This window comes from Lactuca sativa, chromosome 5 (genome assembly GCF_002870075.4).
Source record: "Lactuca sativa cultivar Salinas chromosome 5, Lsat_Salinas_v11, whole genome shotgun sequence".
Lineage (NCBI taxonomy): Eukaryota > Viridiplantae > Streptophyta > Magnoliopsida > Asterales > Asteraceae > Lactuca > Lactuca sativa.
The window spans coordinates 235643427-235662223 of NC_056627.2; the positions used below are offsets into that span (position 1 = coordinate 235643427).

General features: G+C 33.8%; 2 protein-coding genes and 1 long non-coding RNA gene across 3 annotated transcripts; all 3 read left to right on the forward strand.

Moving 5' to 3' along the window:
- The first annotated feature begins 5053 nt into the window (after positions 1 to 5053).
- LOC111887235 (uncharacterized) lies at positions 5054 to 7081 on the forward strand. The gene is made up of 3 exons (XM_023883401.1): positions 5054 to 5221; positions 5822 to 6661; positions 6773 to 7081. Exons 1-3 carry the CDS (start codon positions 5054 to 5056, stop codon positions 7079 to 7081), a joined length of 1317 nt encoding a protein of 438 aa, XP_023739169.1.
- A 407-nt stretch (positions 7082 to 7488) lies between these two features.
- Positions 7489 to 8124, forward strand: LOC111887234 (uncharacterized). Its single transcript, XM_023883400.1, has one exon. The coding sequence runs from the start codon at positions 7489 to 7491 to the stop codon at positions 8122 to 8124; it is 636 nt and encodes a 211-aa protein (XP_023739168.1).
- Positions 8125 to 13496: 5372 nt separating this feature from the next.
- On the forward strand, positions 13497 to 13894 carry LOC128126281 (uncharacterized). The gene is made up of 2 exons (XR_008224061.1): positions 13497 to 13709; positions 13784 to 13894. It is a non-coding gene; the product is annotated as an uncharacterized LOC128126281 (long non-coding RNA).
- Positions 13895 to 18797: the final 4903 nt, after the last annotated feature.

The window sequence follows — 18797 nt, forward strand, 5'->3', positions numbered from 1 at the left end:
ATATGATTCATGAAATGGTGTTCGAGTCAAAGAGTGACCCAAATATGGATAGTCACTACAGCTCAGTAGATGTAGAATTCACATATCAATGTGAAATCTAAGTACACTATCCATTGATTCTAATTGTTTCCAAGTTTCTAGTAGGTTATAACTTAGCTTCTAGTTACTAAGTCTAGTATGTTTCATGCCTATTTGTGCAACTAAGTCTAGTCAAATCTAGAACCGACTCGAATTTTGACGGTTGTCACAGTCTCCCCCGGTTGAAAGAATTTCGTCCCGAAATTCAATTCGTGACGTATTCTATTAGAACTCAGTCGAATACAATTATATAGCTGGAGAGGTGGTGACTTGAAGTGTTCTTTAATTATTTTGGGTTTATTTCCTCAAAGGAGAACCCAATTCATTAGCTATAGTCAAATTAATGTTTCCTTAAATTGAGTTCTACAATTTAGATTGCGAGAAATTAGGATCATGGAAATCATGATCCAAACATGGCGACCTAGTCGAAAAAGATCATCTAGTTAGATATTATCTAACTTAAAAGAACGTTATAAGTTTGGCTGAAGCATCCACTGCATTGAGCATTAAATCCGCATTGATCCTCAAGTCGCATTCTAAATTAACACTAAGTGTAAATTCGCCGCCTAATAAAGAAGAGATTAGGAACAATTTGTTCACTTTCGGGTTGGCTACTATATCTGGAAAGGATATATTTTGAAATAAGAAGGGGTGGCATGAATGAAGGAGAAGCGATTGAGGGTAAATTCCTAAAAATACGTGCTAAGGGTAGGCAACAAAGTTTTGGTACATCTCAAATGTAAAGGCTAATTAAGTGACGTCGACAAAATAAGTTACAAAATGATTGAGCATCTTCGAGGCTATAATTACTACTATGGTTACTTTTACAATAATAAAACCTTATTCGAAGAATAAATATATTTAGAGAGTCATTGGTGCAAATGGAGGGGATGAAAATTTATGATAAATTAAATCACATTGTGTATATAGCATTTTAAGTGTTTAGAAGTGATTAAAACTCTCACTGTTATCAAAATGTGTGTTTAGAAATGATAATTAATCTCGCTATTATCAAAATGTGAAATAATTCCAAGATAGTGAAGATACATGTGTGGCGATCCAACAAAGTAGTAAAATAATATAAAGATTAATTAAGGTTAAAGGTTTAAGTCGTCATTAAAGGAATTTGTATAGAAATATTTGTATTAAACTTTTGAGAAATTGTCCAATTGTCTAAGTCAGGACAAATTCAAGTTTACGAGGAGTCAGAATACTTATGAAAACAAGTTTGAGAGTTTACGAACTCACTGAAAATTGCAAAGTAAAATACTATTTTAAGAAAGATGTAAAAAAAATGTCAATCTTTGGAAATAGTGCATTCATAGTTTAGTGTTTCTACAAAAACAATCATTTAGAGAATAGATAATCGTAAAATTCAAAACTTTTTATGTATTTAAAGGAAAGAAGAAACATAAGGATACATATCCTCCACATATATTTTTCGGATATAGAAAAATTATAAGCATAAAGGTATTCATCTTGTGTATTACTTATAACGAAAAATACAATGAAACTTGCATTTTAAATCAAGTTTCCAAATTGAGAACGAAAGAGAAAATGTAAATAAGGATTACTTGTTTATTGTAGACTTCAAAATAAAAACAAGATGTATATGGAAAAAGGCATAATTGAATATATCAAAGTTGACTAAATCGAAATTATGACTCACAACTATACACGTATTAATCGCTCAAAACGAAAGGGTAGACTTCTAGTCTATATGTGTACGAACATGGTACCAAGAGAAGCAAAATAGATAGAAACAAAGTTAGACAATGTAGTATGTTAATATTATGGCGTGCGAGATCTAAAATTAGAAGGAGAGCGAGAAATAAAGTTTGGGGGAAAGAAAAAGGAAGGTAGCAGCGACAATGATTGTTATTCTTAAAATTATAAGAACAATACCTATAGGTAGATTTAAAACCACGTTGAGATATATTTCAAACTTCAATATTTGATGTATATTGATGACTAAATAGAAATGTAGAAGTTCTAAAGTGTTTTCTAAGTTTTGCTAAAAATCTACGAGTTATCTTCTAAGTTAAACTCCATTTGTGAAAAAGAAGAAACACTAAAACTTGTAATTGAAAATCTGGTAGTTTTGACCTTTTTGACTGGGGTCCAACAATGGTTAAAACGGATAAGGTAAAGACTTAACATATTTAGATGAATAATTGTGCATTGTCAAAAGTACGTCGCTGGAAGTTTAAAAGTGAACACTAAGTTTTGCAATGTTGTAAGTTTTATAAACACGGATTATAAAACTAATTTGAAATAAAATAAACAAATGATGTGTGTTGGAAATTTAGGAATTAGAGATATCTTAGAAACATGTGTGAAGTAGAAAGTTGTGAAAATATCATGTTGGGATTCAAGAAAATACATTTAAGTAAGGTACAATGCCTAAATGAGAAAGTGGTCAAAAGAGTCAAAACAAAAGTGGTTTGAAAGATCCGATGAAGCATATGAACTTCAATGTCATATGTCTATGTTTTACAACATAGAATTTAAACACTTTTATAAAATAAAATGTTTCTAAGTTTTTCGAAAACATGCCAAAATGGTAATCAAGGTTTAAAATGGGTTCTATGCCCTTTAAAAGCACATCTATCCATTGAAATGGATTTGAAATGAAATTGAAATAGCAAGGTAAAAACCAATATTGGTTAAGTTGAGTTTTGAAGAAAAGCGTTAAGTTAAAGCAAGTTGTCAAAAGAGTTTTAGTGACAATATGGCTTAAATTGTTAGGAAATGTCTACTAAGTTGAATGAAGTGGATATAAAATATTTTATTGATGATAAATAAAACCGATGAAGCGAAATAATTTTTTTTCGATGGAAGATTAAGAAGTAAGGAATAAGTATGTTAGTGTAGCTGATCGTACCTAAATACTAAGGCGAGTATAGGGCGAGTACCGATGTCTTTTCCCCAAGATAAAGGACAAGAAAATTTGTTAGTAAAACGTTTTATGGTGTCAATGTAGTTTATGACCTTTTATAGAGGTCAAAGGGACATCCTATGTTAAGTTTTAAGCTTAAGGTGGAAACAACCTAAAGCTAAATTCGTAGCATAGTAATAAGGTCTCACATATGGGTTAAACTTTCGTGTCTCCTCGTGAGTCGAATCCGGAATGCCCACCAATGGTATACAAGTGATTACTTAGTGGCGACTCATCTACCTCCTTACGCGATGCTCCAATTATCATTCGTGTTGATATCGAAACACTTTTTCATAGTTGTAACTCTAGTACGAAGACGATGAAGAGGTATTGAGGAATAATTGGTATAGGTTTCGACTTGTGATTATTACTAGTGTATATCTAGCTACTAACCTTACATCTAAAGTCAATAGCTACCAAGGAATACTCATTCTCTGTACTAAGTGCATTGCTCCTAGAGTGGCTACTGATATAACTTAAGTGGTTAATCTAGCACTTGATAAGAGACAAGAATATTTCTAAATAAGACATTGTGGTAAAAATGCACTTAGTTTCTAAGTGTACCTAGATGAATGCCTATAATATGCAATGCCCGTACACACCGAAAAACTTTGTTTTTCAAAAGTTTAAGTTGAAAATTGTTTTGAACATAATTCTAGTATAACCGTTTCCAGCCTCACATTAACTTTCCTTAATTAAGCATAGTTGGCCAGGCTATACTTAATTAGAGTCCAATAATGCGTACTCGAATTAGTTACACCAGTAGTATGTTCAGTACTTTAAAAACTTTTAGAAAATTTTTGGCTATAGTTGTGGTTTTCCAAAGGAAAACCAGTATTCTCTATAACCTTCGGCTCTGATACCATTTGTAACATCCCCCTCTGGCACGTATCACAATATTGTCCGCTTTGGGCCACTCGGCACGAGGACCTCCCAGGGGGTCACCCATCCTGGTACTACTCCCGCCCGAGCACGCTTAACTGCAGAGTTCTTATGGGATTTGCTGCCCTCACGGCTTTAAAACGCGTTGTGATAGGGAAGGTATCCACATCCCTTATAAGGAAGGCTTAGTTCTCCTTCCCATCCGATGTGGGATCAGATCCAACCCACTTTCACCCCCCATTATAGGGTTCGACGTCCCCGTCGAACACATCTACCCGTAACCTGGCTCTAATACCATTTTCTGTCACACCCCGCTAAAGCGGAAACACAGGGTGTGGCAGTACAAAGGGTTTCATAGCAAAAGTTAAAAGACAACACCAACCATAGTATTATAAATCATTACAAATTTACAATGGGTTTGAACAACTTTTACAAGAAATTACAATGAAATAGAAATACAACACATGCGAATGCTCCTAAAAGTGAAGTGTCCCGAAGTGCCACTTACTCGATAATTCCTAAAAAAGCATGTAAAACGAGCGTCAACTATAAAAATAGTTGGTGAGTACTCACAAATAAACAAAATAATCTTGGTTCCATGGGTTGGTGAGTACTCACAAATAAGAGTTTCTTTGTAAAAAATTTCTATTAATATATATTGTTTTTGAATCAATTGTCTTAAGTATTACAAGGTTGTAATGAGGGCAATGTCAATCTATCAGTCCGAAATGATATTCTTCAAGAGGATCCATATAATTTTGTTTATGATGGTATCCCTAAAGAACACCGTTTGTTGAAGATACAGAAAGCATGTGTTCATTGTGGAGCAAAACGTTTCTAGTTTGAATTCCCTACCTTTTGTTGTATGGATGGTAAGACAAACTTGGTACATTCCTTTATTCCCGAAGAATTACTCGATCTCTTCACATCTCGAAACGAATTAGGCAAGGTCTTTAGACACAATATACGTGGATACAACTCCAACTTTTCATTCGCATCAATGAGAGTCGATGTTGATAAAACAATGACCATCATGATATCTGGAGTATACAATTGTTGTGTGAATGGGGGAATATATCATAGAATCGATCAGTAATCCCAAGGGATGGCATTCCTCGATACGTATAGTTGTATTTTTACAATGCTGATTATGAGATGTCACATAAACTACAATGGAAGAATATTGATAAAAAAATTGCTGAAAAGTTGATCCGTGTTCTTGCTACAAACCCATACGTCCAAATATTTCGAAGACTTGCTGATTTAGGGCCACTTGATAATTATAGAGTCACTTTGAATGCATCAGTAGAACTTGACCAGATGGTATACAACCGACCGACCACATCCGAGGTATCATAATAATTATGTTTTCTAATTATAAAATAAATTTATCATGTATGACATGCAACTGTGCATCTTACACACCATATTTAATCATATTGTTTATGTGATAAAAAAATCTTAGGTCACTAGTATTTGGGTTGAAGGTAACGACGACATAGCATCATATAAATGAAGTATGATCGTGTATGGCAGATCAGACAAACCAAAAACAATTCAATCTTACTGGGGATGTTATGATCCATTATGTTATCCTTTATTTTTTTTCCTAACGATGAGCGTGGATGGCATTCTAATATCCAAAGACATGGAATTCCCATCAATAATGATATTAATGATGACGAAGACATTGGGGATGATTTAGAAGGTACACATATCATAACCTTTTTAATTTTATTTAAACTAACAAACATTAGATTTTGTACACATCATTAATTCTTATTTAATTCACTACATCAACATTGTCTAGACTCCAATACAAAAGGAGGGCGGAATATTGTATCTATGTGAGAGTACTACTGTTATAAGTTTCAAATCCGGCCAACTTATAATTTAATTTTGTTGAGAGGGAGATTATTGCAGCAGTTTGTAGTAGATATCTACATCAAGCTTGAGACTTCACGTTTGGATTTTTGTAGAAAAAACCAGTCCAAAGTAAGAGTAGATTTATACCAAGGTGTTGTGGACTGTGTTAATGCCGGTGAGGTTCGACCAACTATGATAGAGCAATGTGTTGTGTTGCCGGCAAGTTTCATCGGAGGCCCCCGTGACATGCGACAAATATTTATTGATGCCATGACTTTAGTTCAAGATGACGGGAATCCTGACATATTCCTTACAATGACATGCAATCCTAATTGGCCAGAAATAAAAGATGAATTACGCCCATGGCAGTCTGCTCAAGATCGACCAGACCTTGTGTCAAGAGTTTTTCGTGCTAAGTTAGAGGATCTTAAAAAACAACTCTTCACAAAGCATGTCCTCGGTGTGGTTGGTTCGTATGTTTATGCCATTGAGTTCCAAAAACGTGGTTTGCCACATGCACATTTCCTCTTGATAATGAAGCCTCCATACAAGCTTACTAACGTTGACCATTACGACAAGATAGTATGTGCTGAAATTCCAGACCCAAAAAAGTATCCTAAAAAGCACGAATTAGTCATATCACATATGATCCATGGTCCTTGCGGTAGCTTAAAATCTGATTGTCCTTGTATGGATAATGCACAAAAGAAATGTCGTTTTAGATACCCTCGGCAATTCAATCAAACCACTTTACAAGGAAAGGACTCATATCCTGTGTACCGAAGGAGAGATAATGGTATACATGTGGACGTACGAGGCAATAAGATGGATAAGAGATGGGTTGTCCCGTATAACCCAAAGTTGTTAATGATGTTTAATTATCATTTGAATGTTGAGGTCTGCTCGAGTATAACCTCTGTGAAATATGTGTTTAAGTATATTTACAAGGGTCATGACAAACAAGTTATCAATATTGATTCAAATGGACAACCTGTTGTTATTAAATAGATAAAACGGTTTCAGGATGCACGATATGTCTCACATCTAGAGGCAATATGTAGGATTTTTAGCTTCCCTCTTTCTCAGATCCACCCTTTTGTGATGGCTTTGCAGGTGCATCTCCCAAATCAGCAGATGGTTAGGTTCAACGAGGATGATACGTTGACTAGCATTGTTGAAAAGGAAAAAGATAAGAGATCAATGTTGACTGCTTTTTTTCTAAAAAATAAAGAAGATATCAGTGAAAGAGAATATAAATACAAAGATTTTCCAAAAAAATTTACGTGGGACACGAGATCACATCGTTGGAATCTTTGAAAACAAGGTTTGATGCGAGGTCGTTTGGTTTCTGCCAATCCGCTGAAGGAGAGTGATGCTACCTTCGTCTACTTTTATCTCATATCAGTGGGCCTACATGTTTTGAAGATCTCTACACAATCAACAACGTAAAACACCCAACATTTAGGAAAGTAGCTCTTGTAAGAGGGTTAATAGAGTCTGATGATGGTTTATCACAATGTCTTATAGAGGCATCTTTATTTCAATTTCCCAATGCTCTAAGAAGGTTGTTTGCAACTATATTGACTTTTTGTGAGCCAGTAGATGTTTGTAAGCTATGGGATGACCACTACAATGCTCTTTCAGAAGATTATAGGCGATAGTACGGAAGTGTTGAGAGAGTCCAGAATATAGTCCTCACCGACATTAAGGTATTCCTACAATCTATGAGTGACAATATTGATGATTTTGATCTTCCAAAGATAAATGAAAATGTCAATTTAGAATATGGAGTTTTCCTTGAGGTACAAGAGGAATGCTCTGTAGTTATAGAACCTGAACATTTACAAGCCCAGGCTTTTCTCAATCTTGAACAAAAATTTACGTATAATGAGATCATGCGTCATGTCAATAATGATATTCCAGGAGTGTTCTTCATAGACGGTCCCGGTGGAACGAGAAATACATTTTTGTACAAAGCTTTACTTGCTAATATCCGTTCATGTGGTCATATTGCCCTAGCAACTGCTTCATCAGGTGTTGTGGCTAATAACATGCCTGGGGGGAGAACAGCTCACTCTCGCTTTAAACTTCCTATTAATCTTAAAAATAACTCGGTCTGCAAGATTTCAAGACAAAGTGGTATTACTCAACTGCTTTGGACTGCAAAAGTAATCATATGGGACAAAGCATCGATGGCTAAAAGACATGCGTTGGAGGCGGTTGTCCGTACAATGAAAGATATAACTGGGGTGATGCTCCCATTTGGTGGAAAGATAATGGTTTTGGGAGGTGATTTCAAACAAGTTTTGCTGATTGTTAGACATGGAACACGAGCACAAAGTGTGAATTCTAGCATATGAATGTCTCCGCTTTGTTCTTCGATTGTCAAGTTGAGGTTAACTATAAATATGATAGCACTAACTGATCCATGGTTCTCAGACTTTCTATTACGTGTCGGTGACGGAGTTGAAGAAACAGTGCAGGGAAACTTTATCCACATCCCTGATGATATGGTAATTCCCTTCACTGAAAAAAAAATTCATTAAATGCTTTGATTGATGCAATCTTTCCATCCATGGAAATTAATATATCTCAATCCAATTATATTATTTCACGTGCAATATTATCCACAAGAAATGATAGTGTTGATGAGATTAATGATTTATTGATCGGCGGCTTCCATGGAGAGGAGAAAATTTACTATAGTTTTGATGAAGTCGTAGACGATATAAATAACTTCTATCCTGTGGAATTTTTGAACATGCTCAGTGTTAGTGGTTTTCCCCCTCATTACCTACGACTGAATGTTGGATGCCCGATTATACTATTACGGAATCTCGACCCATCAAATGGATTGTGTAATGGCACCCGATTGATATGTAAAGGTTTTCAGTACAATGTAATTGATGCTGAAATAGCTATTGGTCGTCATGTTGGAAGAGGGTGTTTTTGCCAAGGATTCCTCTATGTTCGTCTGAAGATGACATGTTGTAACGACCCAATTTTCACGTCCAAAAATTCCGTTTTTAAAACATTACTTAGAAAACATTACTAATTAAAACATTGTTCAATTAAACCATTTCACATCGAAAACCCAAATTTGAAATCCACAACATGTAAACAACCAAAATATAAGAGTATCAATCCCAGAATGAACTCATAACTGCGGAAACAAGAGTGTGTGTGATATGCCGCTACCGCGTTGGCTCCTTTCCCCTAGCTAAAGAGGTACCTGAAACAATAACTGAAAAACGTAAGCACAAAGCTTAGTGAGTTGCCCCACTATACAACATACCATATAATCACATAACATACATATATTGTCAGGCATATCTGGGTGCCCGACCTACCCCTTCGATCCTCTCGACTGGACGTTGCCTAACATACCTGGGTGCTGGCCTCCCCTTCGGTCCTCACGACCGGATACTGCCTAGCATATCTGGGTGCTGGCCTCCCCTTCGGTCCTCTCAACCGGATACTGGGGAACTATTTCTCCCCTCTACTAATACCACATAACATGTATCACAATATCAGAATCTATCTAACATGGCTGAGTATGACTACCCCTTCGGCCCTACCGACCGGATATCTCGAGGACTATATCCCCCTACTGTCACTAACACATAGTATCATATCATACTAGCACATAAACATAACACATGTAGTAGAAATCCCTAGATGAATATCACAGAGACAATCATTTACATACAACTCCTACTGGTGGGCCGGCATTGTGGCCGTAGACCCACCGCTACTGGAAGGTAACTCACCTCAAAGTAGCTGCTGATCTGATCGGGAACTGATTGTCTACTGCTGCTGCTGCTGCTGCTCCGGACGTCCTCTGGCTATAATCCCCACAAAACGATCAGTCAAACACTGCTAGATGTACTTAGGGTAAAATGACCCTTTTACCCTTGACCACGTCGAAATCCAAGTCAAAGTCAACTTCCAGTTGACTGGACTAGCTGAGTCTGCGAGCAACTCGCCGAGTCCTTCCCTTACTAATCCGGTCCTACTCGCCAAGTCCCTTTCCCCACTCACTGAGTCACCCTTGACTCACCACTCGGGACTATGGGGCCGACTCGAGTCCCGACTCGCCGAGTCCTGCGAGCAACTCGTCGAGTTCCTCGAGCGGATCCCCTACTCGCTTCCAATCCACACCAGAACACCCCATACGAGGGTTTGGGATTTTGGGACTACGTTACACGGTTAATTCCGCATGCAGGTACGAAGGGTTGAACCTTCAACGCTTAAACCCCTCTTGCTCTATGAAAGTTCATATGACTCGCCGAGTTTGAAGAACAACTCGGCGAGCTCCAGGAAATCTTCATAGGACTCGCCGAGTTGTTCATCCAACTCGTCGAGTCTAGGACCATCTTCATAGAACTCGCCGAGTTCCACTTTGGGACTCGCTGAGTTCCTCGACCCATTTCCTGAGTAGGCCAGATCTGAGACATGCAATGCTTCAAAACCACAGATCTATGGTCCTAGGGCATGTTTACCACGTAAAGTTGCAAACTTTACGTGCATGCATGGCCCTATGAGCTCAAACATGCAATTCCAAGCTCTTTAGAAGGTCCTACACTCAATAGGGACCTCAATCACCCCAACCACAGAGACTTTATGCTACTAGGATGTCCTAAAGGTCCAAATCCGAAGTCCTAGCAGAACATTAACCATAAACACATCGAGATTTAGGTTCTTAGGGCTTAAAACCTCTTTTTAGGGACAAAAAGGGGATTCAATGAACTAAAGATCAAGGTAGGAACTTTTCTACCTGAATAGAAGCCCTTCACGGAGTCGATTCCGGATCTTCTTCCCTTCTTGCACTCTTCAACCTTCTCCTTCTTCTCCCAAGCTCCAAACCACCTTCGTAATGCTAAAAATCACCCACAAGGACACAAAGGGGGCTAGGGTTTCGTTCTACAGATCCCTGGGAGTGCTAGGGGAAGTGGAGGCTGGGTTAGATCGTTTAAATAGGGTGCAAACACCCGGGTTAGGGTTTTAGTCCAGACAGGGTCTACTCGTCAAGTCCCACGAGCCTACTCGCCGAGTAGACAGAGTAGATCCCGCGTCTAGTCCCGCTTCTACTCGGCGAGTTAGTCCTTCAACTCACCGAGTCCAAGGTTAAAATGCAATATATAAGGAGAGTTAATAACCAAGAATACATACCAGGAACCAGGTGCTACACATGTTCCCGTTCAAGCTGAGGAGAAAACAATTTCCAATCCGATTGTGTTTCACGATGACAATCAATAAAGCCCAGGGACAAACAATTCCAAATGTAGGAATTTATCTTCCAGAATCGGTTTTCTCGCATGGACAACTTTATGTGGCATTATCCAGAGGGATATCACGTGCCAATACAAAAGTATTAGTGATCCTGGTGAACAATTCAATGGTAGTGAAGTATGTACTGTAAATATGGTGTATAAAGAAGTATTGTATTGCATGATCAATAATGCACAATCAATCATGTGTTAATTTGCATTTGTAAAGAATCCCAACATTTCATTTTTAATTCTTACTGCTTTTGTTGTTACGCTGACTCTTATTGATAGTTGTTTATATGTAGTAAAGTATTTGCCCAAAAGAAATAATCGTCTCTACAAACTAATTTTTGAATAAAATATTCGTATCCGGCGCTTGGCCCGGGTAAACGGCTAGCATATATATATATATATATATATATATATATATATATATATATATATATATATATATATATATATATATATATATATATATATGTATGTATATATATAGCGGATAGGGAATATACATTACAGCCCCACCTAAGATTAGGTACTAAACCTCTAAAATATGTCGTTTTAACATGCAAAATATACCCAGTTTGGTTTCACTTGGTAAATATATCATTCTCCATAACATTTCTTTCTTTCATTATCGTTTTATCATCTCCGTTTTCTTTCCTCAATTATCATTTATTACTTCATCCAAGTGAACACTACTAAACCCTAAACCTAAACTTAAACCCGAAATTTAAACCCTAAACCTAAACTTAAACCCGAAATTTAAACCCTAAACACTAAAGCTAAACCCTAAACCCTAAATCTAAACCCTAAACCCTAAACCCTAAACCTTAACCCTAAACCCTAAACATAAACCTAAACCCTAAACCCTAAACTCTAAACCCTAAACCGTATTGTGTCGATCTTGAATTTACATCTTGAAGTATTAATCGTGAATCTATTAACCATAATCTTTATATAGTAAAACAATGTATTTTCAAGAGGTTTAGTACCTAAGCTTAGGTGGGGCTGTAATGTATATTCCCTTTTCCAATATATATATATATATATATATATATATATATATATATATATATATATATATATATATATATATATATTCTACCTTATAAAGCATCTTTGATCAAATGCTGAATTTTAAGTCGTACAAACATTATTGCAATATGTACAATTAATTTATGTGTTAAACGTTACTGAATCTTATAGGGTCAGCAAGTTATTTGGATACCCCTCATCTTCTCATTGAATCGGTCAAAAGATATACCAATATTCCTCAGAGTTAGGCCAATTGAAGCGGTCAAAGAGGAACTACACATTATATCACATTAGCGCATTGGGGACAAGAAGGCCAACATCCCAATCTTTCTAAATACCCTAACATCCTTTCATATTTCATCAGCCTCTTCTTCCGTCTCACCCCCTTTCACAACCGGCGGAACAAGAGATCTTCACCATCAAAACCACTAATGCTATCTCCAACCTCCGTTAACTACCATTGCCTAAAATTCACAGCCCCGTTCGTAGTCATCACCACCGCCTAAAATCTGCAGCACCTGTTACGATCAGCAACCGCCAAATGTTTATAGGGTTCTGGTAATATCATCTCCACACTCTTTCAGGCTTGTATGACTACCTCAACCCTTTCTTCTCCTTCATCTCCTATGTCGCCCTATCTTCCGCACCTTTTATGACTACATCTCTTTTACGCCTTGTTCCCGAGTTCTACTTAAGGAGAGAAATGGGAGGATACGGAGGGAAAGTAAGGGGTGTCGAAGGAAAATCGTGTTCCCGAGTTTCATTAATGGAAGGAAAGTGAGGGGAGGGGAAGGATTTTGGAGTCATATTTTCCTTCCAAATTTTCCTCCCAAATTGGACGGATTTGGGAAGAAAGTGAGGGGAAGGAAAATTTTATGCTTTATTTGCTTTTTCCTCCTAACTCGGGAACACAAAAACTTAACATTTTCCTTCCATTTCCTTTCATTTCCTTCGAACTCGGGAACACGGAATAATGAATATTTTCCTTCACCTCCCTTTCTTTCCGTCAAAATTTTCCTTCCGTTTCTTTTAATGAATTTACAAAAAAAAAAAACTCGGTAGCAGGCGTTAATCTTCTTCAGCCATTGTATATCTCACAACTACCCTACAGTTGACGTCCACAATAATCAAGCCACTATGTCTACACCTAGCTGCTGCCACCACCATGATGCGCAATCACCTACACGCCACCACCACTTCTACTATGTTGTTAAATCTGTAGGTAAAATCATATATGAGGTCTCTATTTCTCTTTCTTTATGGTTTTACAATCTCATACAAACACATACATAATGGGAAACGCATCTTCATCAATTCACTTACCACCACCATCGTAGAAAGCTTATCACATCAGTCGCCCCCCGCCTACCACCACCTTCGTAACCTCCCTCAGCCACCACAGGTACCCTCAAAACCATCTTCAACATATTTATTTTATATTTACAGGTTTTGGATATTGTTGTTCCGTTTTTTCATTCGATTTATAGGCTTTGATTTTGTGGTCGCAACATTTTTTCATTAGATTTATAGGCTTGATCTTTATCAGAGAAAACTCTTGGCATACCCCCTTTCATGAACCTGGGATCCCAATTTAGTTCATGATCATATAAAGAAAATCACTACTTACCAGTTACCAGGTTAACACAACTGCATCATCCAATGAATTGATTCTTAGGTTTACCTAATTTTTTCCTTCTGCAACATATTTCAGGAGAAACATCATGTCCTGAAACTCAAAGATGTTGATGAAAATCTTGGATTCACCATATCCTAACACAAAAAGATTAGATCATTGGTTTATTCTAACTAAACACATATGAGGTTGATCAATTTATATAAGATCCCTAAATTGTGATTATTAAAATTTCCATGAGTGTTTTTGAGTTATTTTCCTTCATTTTAAAATTCAGATCATGGAATTAGAGTTCCCTAATAGAGATTTTTCATTTTCTTACTGATGTAGGTGTTAGTTAGAAGGTGACATTTGCAAAATTATATAAAAATGTTAATAAATGATATTAAAGTCCTAATCACCCTTATTGTTGATGAAATTGAATCCCCAATCACTCTTATTGCTAATAGATCTTCATTGCTTGTGAAGGATACAATAGGGGGAGTGAAATGAAATGAGAATAAGAAGATGAAGAAACACCCCAAACATATTTATTGGTGATGTTTGTCTGAATCCAGATGGAGTCGTTTCTAATCGTCATCGTAATTACTTTTCTTTTCTCCAGATTTAATATTTATTCTTCAAAATGGCATTTTTATGTTTTATATATGTTCTGGTTAAAGAAGGGTATCAATGGGCATATGAGAAATAAATTTTGGATATTGTAAAAAGGTTCCAAAACAGATTATTAAAATATTTTACATAATTTTATACCAATCAGATAGTTTTATTTCAATAGGTATGAAGTATCTTTTGTTTTCTTTTTGAGTGTTTGTGACAATTTTTTCACTGATTTCTTACAGTTTTTCACTGTTTGTTATTACATCATTAAAATTTTATTATTTTTTAGGTTAGACATTGTAGTCAAGAACGTCTATCTACATACAACATTTTGATAAAGAATTTTCCTTACTTAGATGAAGATTAAGTGGTAATTTTATGTATAATGCTATAATTTGATAGATTTTGACATATAATGCTATAGTACAGAAGAATATGAAGGTCCATGTTTAATAAAAATAAATGAAAGTAGGATGTTATAATATGGATGAAAATGTAGATAAAGTCAATTTTTGGATGGGCTTTTGAATATGTGAGTGTTCACTCTTTCTTTTAGTTTTTTAGTTTTTTAGTTTTTGATAATAATAATAATAATAGGGTCAAATGCATGACATATCATCTTACCTTCATTTTTATAATTGAGTAGAGTTTTTAAATAATATAATATTCATAAGTAAATATTGGAAGTTACATACTATAATAAAGAAATAAATAGATGTATGTTTCTACTTCTTTCATTTACCATTTTTTTTCTTCTTGATGGAGTGTTGGGCCGAGATGAAGTTTTGATCTTTTTTTGCCTCTTGATGGAATGTTTGGTTGATGTTTCGAATCCCTTGGCACGTGTAAATACACATAGATAGATGGTACATGTTATGAGAGTAAATAGGAAGAAAAAAAAATGACATGGATTCCAACGTACGAACAACAATATTCAACATACACAAAACGGCAAATACATTGTTCTCACAAGGTATTTTTGCCAATGATTTCTCTAAGTTCATCAAAAGATGATATGTTCCCGTTCAAAGCGAAGAGAAAACAATTCCCAATTCGATTATCTTTCTGAATTCGTTTTCTCGCATGACAAACTTAATGTGACATTATCCAGAGAGATATTATGTGCCAATACAAACATATTAATGAAGCCTAACGAACAATTCAACAGCGGCGAAGCCTATACATCAAATATGGTATATAGAGAATTGTTGCACGATTAGCAAGGCACAGTCAATAATGTGTACATGTGTATTTTTAAAGAATCTCAACTTTTTATTTTTTTTATTCTTACTATTTTAATTTCTCCTAGCATATATATATATATATATATATATATATATATATATATATATATATATATATATATATATATATATATATATATATATATATATATATATATATATATATATATATATATATATATATATGTCCTCCTTAATAAATGGAATTTTTTTTTGCCACATGTCCTCTTCTCCTTCATTTGGACACATGTCATTTTCTAGATTTTTTGAATTTTTTATTTTTCACTTGTCATTTTATTGTAATTGTCATTTTATTAAATTAAAATTTCACATTTAATATGTAAGGTAATATATATAAGTTATTTATTAGAAATGATTTATATATGTAATGTATTCAATGTATTAAAGTCTCATTAATTTAATAATTTAAATTTTTTCTTATTTTTCTTATAAATTCAAACTCCTCAAATTGTTAAAATTTCATATTTAATTTTTTTTAAAATAAACTCATGTAATATATGGGTCTCACACCTAGTATATATATATATATATATATATATATATATATATATATATATATATATATATATATATATATATATATATATATATATATATAAAAGTTGACGTGTATTTTTAAAACAAAATTCAGTTATTAATTTAAAACAAGTAATTATACAATGTGTGTAAAAGTGATGCGTAAAAACAAATTTATTGGTCGTAATTTACTTACATTAAATCCACTTCCAATAACAATTAAACAATTAGAAATGGAGATAGCGTTGTGCATTGAAGCCATATAACAAATACACTAGATAGGTAACCCCTATATATATGATCGGTTAAATGTAATTTCTTTTACCCACTCTACAATCTTTAAATCTTTAACATAAACCTCAAATACCAAACCCCAAATATAAATGATATTGATGTTGATTTGTAAAAATAACTAATTTGATATAAATACAAACGGTAAGCAATATGTTTCTGATTATGTATAACTTATAGTAAATATGTTTCTAATTATGTATAAGTTATAGTATAAAATGTAAATAATCATAAAGGTAAAATAATAAAATAATATTATATAGTAATGTATAAATGCTAAATAAACAAATACTTAAAGGGAGAAATACAAAAAAAATAAAAAATAAAAAAACAAAAAACCACCAAATTTTTATCATTTTTTCGGTTTAAACAACTTTTTCTTTTTTCTAATTAGAGTCAATGTAGAAAATTTTTTAACACAACCACTATGATCTTTTATTATTATAACATTTTATTGTTGAATTAGCTCCTCAAATCTTGATGCATCTTAAAAAGGGTCAATCCTCAACATAAAAAAAATCATAAAATTTGATTTTACATGTAAATTCTTGGTGGTGAAAATTATGAAACTAAATCAAACCAACATCGTTGGTTAGATCCGTTAACCATTTGTGTTTGATTTTATTCACCGCTCGATGAAATTAAGATACTAATTGTTGATTGAAAACTATTTACAGAAATGAATCTAATCGTCATCGCCATATTGCTAAGAGGGTATTTTTTTTTTCAAGGATTCCTATATGTGCGTCTAAAAACTATTTGATGAGAAAACAAACATATTCGATAATGTTTCACTATAACAATCAATAAAATTCAAGGACTAATAATTTCAAATGTATGTATTTATCTTCTATAACCAGTTTTCTCTCATGGCCTACTTTATGTGACATTATTTAGACAGATCTCATGTGGAAATACTTAATATTAGTGATGTTGGGATGAAAATTCGAAGGTAATGAAGTTTATACAATTAATAATGTAAAATCAATTATATGTTCATGTATATTTGTAGACAATCTCAACTTTTCATTTTTATTCTTATTGATTTCATTTATGCTAGCATGACTACTATTGATAATTGTTTAGATGTAGTAAACTATTTGCGTAAAAGAATTAATCGACTCTAGAAATTATTTTTTGGAAAAAATTATTGGCACCCGTCGTTTGGCGCGGGTAAACGGGTAGTGTATATATATATATATATATATATATATATATATATATATATATATATATATATATATATATATATATATATATATATATATATATATATATATATATATATATATATAGGGTTAGGTTCATGTGAGACGGCCTAATTTTGTGAGACCGTGAGACGCATTTTTTTTTATTTTTTTTTTAACTTTTTTAGTTAATTCAAGTTCCGAAAATAATATTTAAAAAAATAATTTTTGGATTTTTCCATTTATTTTGCATTTTAAAATTATTTTTTAGAATATGTACAGTGTAATATTCTATTAGAATATTTCACGTATTTTTCAACAAAAATGGAATTTTTTTTTATTTTTTTAGTTAATTCAAGTTCCGAAAATAATATTTAAAAAAAGAACTTTTAGATTTTTCCATTTATTTTGCATTTTAAAATTATTTTTTAGAATATGTCAGTGTAATATTCTATTAGAATATTTCACGTATTTTTCAAAAAAAACGGAATTTTTTTTTTATTTTTTTTAGTTAATTCAAGTTCCGAAAATAATATTTAAAAAAATAATTTTTGGATTTTTCCATTTATTTTGCATTTTAAAATTATTTTTAGATTTGGTCTCACAGTCTCACAAAATTAGAATGGTCTCAAATGAACTTGAACCTATATATATTAATCCTAATAAAAGCCTCTTTACACCACCACATGGCACCCTCCTACACCATCTCTATGCCACGTGTCAATCCTGGAGATATTTTTGGACTGATTTTCCCGCTCATGCAATTCTTCAATTTTCATTAAATCATCTCCTAAATTTAAGCAATTTAGTTTTAATATCCAATTACCTGCATTCAAATTACGTATTATATATGTAAACAAAAATTTAAAACTTTAATAGAGATATGTAATCCCTTAAAATCAGCTAATCATAATCCTCCACCTTACAAATATCGATTCCATATTATTATCTTCTTCATTTCCCCGTTGGCGTTTTGAACATGTCATTCCAGAATTCTTTTTCGTCTCTGCAAACTGTCGAAGATACATCTCTATCTGCTTAGTCTACAACAAATATTTTTTTAGTGATTTATGTTTTTGTGATCTATAAAAACTTATTTTTTTATTTTTTTTTCTTCTCCTTTTATTATGATTTTTCTTCTCGGCTCTTACTTATTTAGAGGAATTGCGTTTCATATATCATCATACTTTCGTGTTGTATGGTATATGTTTTGTCAGAAGGAGATACCATGCA

What these genes read in the sequence shown, in the direction of transcription:
- LOC111887234 (XM_023883400.1), top strand. Translation starts at nt 7,489, where the DNA reads ATGAGTGACAATATTGATGATTTTGATCTTCCAAAGATAAATGAAAAT.
- LOC111887235 (XM_023883401.1), top strand. Translation starts at nt 5,054, where the DNA reads ATGTCACATAAACTACAATGGAAGAATATTGATAAAAAAATTGCTGAA. An exon ending in CAGTAGAACTTGACCAGATG is followed by an intron (nt 5,222 to 5,821) that starts GTATACAACCGA and finishes AGATTATTGCAG; the next exon opens with CAGTTTGTAGTAGATATCTA. An exon ending in ATTATCATTTGAATGTTGAG is followed by an intron (nt 6,662 to 6,772) that starts GTCTGCTCGAGT and finishes GTTATTAAATAG; the next exon opens with ATAAAACGGTTTCAGGATGC.